The sequence below is a fragment of the Gigantopelta aegis genome, chromosome 4 (genome assembly GCF_016097555.1).
Source record: "Gigantopelta aegis isolate Gae_Host chromosome 4, Gae_host_genome, whole genome shotgun sequence".
In the NCBI taxonomy this organism is placed as follows: Eukaryota; Metazoa; Mollusca; class Gastropoda; order Neomphalida; family Peltospiridae; genus Gigantopelta; species Gigantopelta aegis.
In genome coordinates this window covers 35,426,816-35,434,937 of record NC_054702.1, presented here as the reverse complement: position 1 = coordinate 35,434,937, position 8,122 = coordinate 35,426,816, and the positions used below count along the sequence as shown (strand labels likewise).

Genomic DNA, 8,122 nt, shown 5'->3' with positions numbered 1-8,122 from the left:
GTGTGTGTGTGTGTGTGTGTGTGTGTGTGTGTGTGTATATGTATATGTATATGTATATATGTATATATAATATATATAAGCCGGACACCAATGGGACCAAGTAAAATGTCCGGTTTGTAGAGGTGTCCGGTTTTCAGGGGTCTGAACAGATGTTAGTAACATTTTATTTTCATATCGATTTTCAACATAACAAAACGACCAGCTAAACGTCGCCGTGTTGAACTATCACACGATTATAAACTTTAAATAATTAAAAGTTTCGAAAGTAAACCTAAACCAACGTTAAGATTTTGCGGTGAAAAATTTAGTATCGGAAATTCAGCAGTTGGAGACATTATCAAGAAGCGAGAGGTTTATAAAGCAGTTTGCAAAGATCATTAGCAGAAATAAACGATAAGCTGAACTATTTAATGGGGAAGGGAAGGTAGTTACGTAAATGCAGACCCCTGAAAACCGGACACCTCTAAAAACCGGACATTTTACTTGGTCCCATTGATGTCCGGTTTAGAGGGGTTTCACTGTATATATATATATATATACACACACACACACACACACACACACACAGCCGTGTCCGGTGTGTGTGGTGTGTGTGTGTATATATATATATATATATATATATATATATATATATATATATATATATATATATATAACAGCTTGTCTTAACAGGATGTGCATAATAATTAGTTCTTCAACATTTGTACAATGGTTGTTATTATTAATAACAGATACCATCTTTAACACGCCATAGCCATCAAGGTAGCGTAACAGAAGTTAGCACTTCTGACACCAATGATGTATAAAGTCTCCAATGCAATCGCCGGTTTCATCATTCATTTTCAAGAGGATCCAGCCATAACCAAAAGGTAAGATACCAACTTTTACTTAATATAATTTTTTCCCCTTGATTTTAACCAATTAAGTTTTAAGCACGTTGTCTTGGGCACACATCAATGTTGTCTCTCTCAAAAATTATGGACATATTTGTGAAAAATGAGCTGGCCTGAAAACATTTCACCATGTATTTCCATCATTTTACTCACAATATTAGTTATAATCCATGTCAAATGCTTACAGAACCCTACATAGCTGTTGGTAATAATGCAAATATGAATAAACCTTTTGCTATTGGCATTTACCTTTAATTCTAACATAATATATATAAAAGATGGGACGCGTACGCCTGAGGGCACCGAGACAACGTTTGGTAAATTTTTCAAAACTATGGGCCTATGTCGCATTGTTCCCCCTTTATTAAGACGAGACAAACACGAAAGTATGTCACTATAAGACTGCAGTCTATGATAGACGTTTATTGCTTTGATACCGGTGGTAACCGATCAACTTCCAATGCTAGTATTTCCCGTTTTCGTGCAGTTCATACACAATGAAGAAAATGTTTATTTTTACTAATTTAGTAAATAACTATATTTATTACCCCAGTGACCACTCATACAGGGAAAATATTTTCCATATTTTCTCAATGAGAAATATTCTGCAGTGGTGTGACGTACAATATTACTGGATGATTTAACGCTTACAAACCAATGATTTTGTCCGTACTAAATATAACATCATCACGATTTGGCAAACACACAAAATGACGTCATGTACTTTGACGAGTTTGTGTTCACGACTGTTTTAATGTTAAATTTATAACAAAATGTAATTTTAACGCAAATCATTATTTATACATGTATTTTTAGCAGAATAACGATAACTTTTGTTTTTGAAAATTATCTGTGAACGTGATTAAAATGCAATACCCAGAACAGTGTGTAAACTGGTTTACATTGTTTCTATAGCCTACATGTACGTGCATGTGCGTCTAAAATAAAGGCGTTTGGAGAAAACATAGCTGGGGTAATAAACAGAATAGCAAACTCGGTGCCAGTTGTTATTAAATTTATGTTCCGAGTGAAATACTTTTCATTTGTCACTGGCTAAAGCTCGCGACAACTTCAAATTATTTGACTCGGGACATAAATTTAATAATAACTGGTATCTCATTTATTATCCTCTATATATCTCAGGCTCTTTGTTGTTCGTTCGCCTCGAACATGGTGAAGGGGTGAATCTAATTATACAGTCGTGCTAAACAAAAGGCAAAAGGGTATCTTGTCTAAAGGGGGAGGGGGTTCGAACCCCCTACCCCCCTGTATTCACTTCTGTAGTGGCTTCAAATGATCTCTAAAATACGTTCACAATTCATGGCTCTGCAATACTGACGTAAAACACAATTTTGCTGTCGAAAACCCAGCGAAAAACCCCTCAAAGGCAGGTTTAAACAAGCAATACAATTGTAACCCAGTGTTAAACTAGGATTACTGAAAACCAGATATGTGAAATGCACAGTAAACATGACCCAGGGTTTAACCTAAGTTTAAACCATATGTTTCCAAAACACACCGATAACCTAGACATATGAAATCGGCCCATCGAGTGCACTTCTTTGGTATCTAGGTATGAACCTACCTAACATAGGGCTCTACTTTATGAACATCTTTAAAACAACAATACATTCTTCATTTATTGCCCCCCAACCTCTATTCTGCCTTGCGGTTCTATTAACGCTTGTTTCCATTCTGTTAAAAATTCTCCTCCTTAACTCTGTCCTGTACCTTGTTGACTTCATACTTTTTACTATATCTTCTCTCTAAATTAAGGAAGTAATTTAGTCCAAGTTTACTAAATTTATTACCAGTTAAAATACCAGTTGTTTTTCCTGCGTGTTGACCATCTGTGGGATCAAAGCCAGATGCGAGAGGTAATCCGATGTTCATTCAAGTTCCGTAATCTCATATAATGTCTTGATACAGTCTCCCATTGTCGAACTTTTAGACGGATCCATCCCATGTTACCGCCTGTAGCATTATTTGGGGCGTATTTTCTTAATCAGAGAAAGAAACGCATGACCCTATTTTGTATAGTATCAATACAAGAAAACTGTGTTCCCCAGATAGCTGCTTCATAGTCAGTGGTGGACCACACCATAGTGTCGTAACGTTTGGTGTATGTTTGGTGTTGCATTCCATCAAGACATTTATATTTAGAAATTAACAAATCAAATGCTCTGCTGGCGGAACCGGCTACAGACTTAACCATACGGCTGTAGTTTAAATGTTCAGTTAAAAAGAGTCCTAAATAATTATAGCTTCCAGCAATCTCCAAGGCATGATCACCACACACAAAATTACTGCTCATCTTTACACGTGATGGATTCCGAAAGCGTTCAACGTTGATGGTCATCTTATTTGTACGACACCAGACACCCAAACAATCTCCAATTCTGCTAAAAGAATAATGTCATCTGCGTAAGCCAATACACCAACAGTAGTATCATAAATCACTATTCCTATTTCAAGTTCAGTGATGGCAACGATCAAGTCATTAATAAATAGGTTAAATAATAAGGGTGATAGCAAGCATCTTTGTTTAAAGCCACGGTTAACATCGAACCAGGGTGTACAGCACTCATTTAAGCGTACGCAACTCTTTACACCATGATATAGTGAGACACTTACATTAAACATTCGAACCTTAATGTTAGACTCGAGTAACTTATTCCATAATATTTTTCTATCTATACAGTTATACGCCTTCTTAAAGCCGATAGAAGCCACGTATGTAGATTTCTTCATACTTTTTCTGGTTTCTAATATAGATGTTATACTTGAGACATGTTCGGTTGTGGGACTACCTTTTCTAAAACCATTTTGATAATCACTAATAATTGAATTGTCTTCGGTATATTTCATGAGTCTGGAGTTCAAAACACGTCAGAATAATTTACTGGTAGCATTGGCTCATGTAATGCCTCTATAAGACATAGGATCTCTCTGATCGTTAGCTGTAGATTTAGGAATGGGATTGAATATTCCTTTTCCCCAAGCAGTAGGGGCGACACCTTTTTCAAAACACAAGTCTATGAAAGAAGTACACTGAAGTTTCATTCTTGAGTACCTTAACTGGGATTCCATCGAAGCCAGGGGACTTTCCATATTTTTAGAGTGTAACATGACTTTACGTATCTCACTTACTGTAATGTCTACGTTCATGTCCACATCTACATCCTCGTTCTCTTGATATATTACAGTCTCTCCACTTAACAGGTTTGAGTAGGCGTTTTTCCACGTCGCTAGCACAACGTTCATTTCTGTACTAACCACCCCAGCTGTTAATGTAACCTCCATAGGTATTTCCCGTCTCCTTTCCCATCCTACTCCTACTTTCTGTTTCGAAAAATCATGTCTATCCGTTTCATACAAATTACAGAGCCCCTCTAAGTTCTACGAGTGTGTATACGTTTGGCTTGCTGTGTGTCCTTATCAAAACGTTTTCTTTTAGTTACATAAACAGATTTAAGACTTTTTTTTCTGATGCCCATTACATCTACACCAATCCTTCTCAGCTAGGCACATACATTTCCATAAGATAACTAAATGTTCGTTCCATCATACCTTTTTTCGTCGACCTTTCTTACGTCTCGTCAAATCATACTTAAATGTTTGTTTTCCATCAGATGAACATCGCAGATCTGCTAATGTTGGTGGTGACGTTTGCAATGATCCAGCACTCGAATGCCTGGTTCGTTAGTCGACGAGACTGGGACAATTTTAAGGATGCAGCGACAAAAGCGGCTGGAGCCGTGGCAGGAGCCAAAGGAGCCGCAGCCCTAATAGCACTCGGAAAACGAGGTATTTTTATAAGACAGTTCAGTTTAATATCACATAACAATTCAATAGGAATGACATTTTCTTCATTTTTATATCTAAACAATAAGTGTTTGGATTGGTTTCACCGACTGTTGATTCAATTGCAGACATATCTGAGATATCTCGGAGTTGTGTTCTAAAGTTGTAGTGTTGTTTGGGTTGGTTTCGCAAATACAGTGTTGATTTAATTTAAGATATCCGAGATATCTTGGAGTATCTGAATGTGTTGTAAAGAATAAGACTTGTACCTTTGGGTTGATTTCGAGGACTTTCGATTTCATTTCAGATATCTCAGAATATCTGATTGAGTTGTAAAGAATATGTGTTGTTTTGAATTGTAAAGAACAGGTGGTAAGTGGATAGCCAAGAATAAGTGCTGTTTGGGTTGGTTTCGAGGACTTTTGATTGAATTTCAGTATCTGATTGGGTTGTAAAGAATGATAGTTGTTTTGAGTTGTAAAGAATAGGTGGTAGTTGGGTAGCCAAGAATAAGTGTTGTTTGGGTTGGTTTCGTTGACTGTCATTTTAATTTCAGACATCTCAGAGTATGACACCAACAAGGACGGAGTCCTCGACCTAGACGAACTGGAAAAAGTCATGAGTACTCGTGACGCTGAGGATTTTCTGCAATTTGCTGATGATAACGGTCAGTTTGAAACAAGATTAAATTTGAGGCAGGGTTTAACTCAATTGAAAAAGCACTCGCCCGACTCACTGGTCCCCCCCCCCCCCCCCGTCTCAACCAGTACCTTATAACATGTTAAAATCCTTGACATGTGCTGTCCTGTCAGGAAGAAATGTAATTTGTTTCCTCTGATAACTACTAGTATGTGTCAGAATTGTCAGATGTTTAACATCCAATAGCCGATTATAAATGAATCATTGTGATCTAGTGGTGTTGTTAAACAAACTTTAACGTTTACATTTATTTATATTTATCTGCTTATTGTTTGATATTCACTATGTCTATCTGGAATGATGGATTAATGGTTCATTGTTTGTTGTCAAAGAGAAAGAAGAAAGAAGGGAGTGAGAGAGAGAGAGAGAGAGAGAGAGAGAGAGAGAGAGAGAGAGAGAGAGAGAGAGAGAGAGAGAGAATAATCAAGCAGTTCTATTTGATTTTAACTCAGTTATCTTGGTTTAAGCATGGACATGGGACAGGGTTAATGGTTAGTTGTTGATTAGTGAAAGAAAAGTCAATACGCCAAATGAGCCGTTTAGCTACAATCTAGGTGGGAGATGGTACCGGAGTTCGAACCTAGTACCTTCCAGCCTAAAGTGCGAAAGGTTAACAACTACACCACCAAGACCGGTCGTATTTCTGCGATTCTATTTCCAATATGAATATGTAAGGATGACAACTCAAGGCACGTGTGCATGACGGGAGTGGTGTGGGGGTGGGGTGTTAGCCTGGCGAGCGAAGCTTCTATGAGGCATTCGAGTTCTGTCGCTCCTGAAAAATTCACTTTTTTCTAAGACCAGCCTCTAAGCAATTAAAGTCACACAAACATCCCTTTTCTTTTATGTGTGCTTTATTGTAGGAGACTCCGAGGTCACTGTGGATGAATTTAGGCGAATCGTAACAGAACTGAGCGAACTGGAATAAGTATCTCAAGTGAGTTTCCATACTGTGACATTTGTCATATGTATGACTACACACACACACACACACACACACACACACACACACACACACACACACACACACACACACACACATACATACATACATATATATATATATATATATATATATATATATATATATATATATATAATTCTGCAGTTCAGTTATTTAAAAAACCTACGTGTTTTTTTCTAATATTACCTTTAATTCCTATTCAGTATTGTTTTTCTTTAATAACTTCAGTATATTAAATTGATTTTACATATTTATTTATTTTGATTTTATTTTAGAAATTGATACCTTTTTTGGAGCTACGCCACTTGACGCCTGCCCCCCCCCCCCCCCCCCCCCCCCGCCGGCAGGGCCCTGAATGTTAATAATATACTCCATGTTCAAGAGCAAATTTTCCGATCTTGGCAGTCTGATCGTCATCAAAGAAGTTGTACTCATGTTTTCGCTTCCCTGATTCTGATTTAGGCGTAGATATATGGCTTTATTCGCGGCATCAATACATGAAGATGAATCTCGAGTTTTCGTTATTAACAGTAGATTTATTCAACCAGCTCAACAGACTAATGATTCGACTTTGAATATAACATGCATATGTAGCCTACCGATATGTGCGCTGTGCTGGTATACTGAGCCAGCTTACTAGTTGAGTATGATTGTCAAGCTCATGTTAAATATTAAACACAACATCGTTTGACTCACACAAATCATAATTGGCTATAATTAAAAGCAAAAACTGTAATCAGTTGTCTTGCTAATAGCGCAATGTATTAGCCAATTGCAGTTGCGTGTTCTATTGTTGAACTTTATGCTCCGGCGATCTCAATCAAATGGAAGCCGACATGAAACTTTCAATCAACAACAGCAATATTATCGCAAACCATATTTGCTAAACCACGAAATTAAAACTACTCACATTTCAGGTTTGTAAAACCTCGAAAATAAAAAAATAATGTTTTTAGTCCCCAAACCACGAACATTTTATTAAAAGACCACGAAAATTTCCGGTTATACGGTATTGTCTGGAATCATTGACGTAGTGATGAGTCGGGGTGGGTATGGAGAACGCCCCCACAAATTGCGTGTATCTAAAATACAGCTGGTTATGTGTGAAATTCTTCACGATAAGCATTACAACATCCATGCTCCACCCCACCCACCCACCTCACTAGAAGGGTACGTGCTCACTCACCTGAGCATATTTTATTTTATTTTATTTATTTTATTTTATTTAAAGATTTTTCTGATTACTAATCTTACTGAAGTTTACTGAAGAAACCAAAGTATAAACAGAATACAGGTGATACAATTTTATCATATATAGTTATTTTTTCCTTATCTTACAGCAACAAAGAAGATCTTCACAGTTTCGATCAGATGTCGACCTAAATAATAATAAAACATTAAAGGCATACTGTCACGGATTTAAGGACCTTATTTCTCTAAAAATGGATAATAAATAAAAATTACATTAATTGTTGGAAACCAAATGTAGTTATCGCATCACCTTAATTGAACCATGATGGAGTGAAATCGATGTTAACCCTCTCAGCAATTTTAGTTTTTGAATTATGGACCATTGCCATAATTCAATTTTTTTTTTTTTTTTTTTTTTTTTTTTTTTTTTTTTTACAAAATATCATTAATAAATGGAGTATGGTGGTTATGAAGATGGTTGAATAAAGTACATTTAGGGACAAAACAAATTATTTTTGTTCAGGTAATACCTTGTTAGACCATTAAATAAGTCAGTGGTCTGTGACAATAT

The 8,122-nt window shown here is 36.6% G+C and overlaps 1 protein-coding gene across 1 annotated transcript; it reads left to right on the top strand.

The window, feature by feature from the left end:
* Positions 1-723: 723 nt before the first annotated feature.
* Positions 724-7,810, top strand: LOC121370472. Its single transcript, XM_041495722.1, has 5 exons — positions 724-869; positions 4,526-4,700; positions 5,254-5,364; positions 6,260-6,333; positions 7,701-7,810. The coding sequence occupies exons 2-4, from the start codon at positions 4,526-4,528 to the stop codon at positions 6,322-6,324; spliced, it is 351 nt and encodes a 116-aa protein (XP_041351656.1). The 5' UTR covers positions 724-869; the 3' UTR covers positions 6,325-6,333; positions 7,701-7,810.
* The last annotated feature ends 312 nt before the right edge of the window (positions 7,811-8,122 follow it).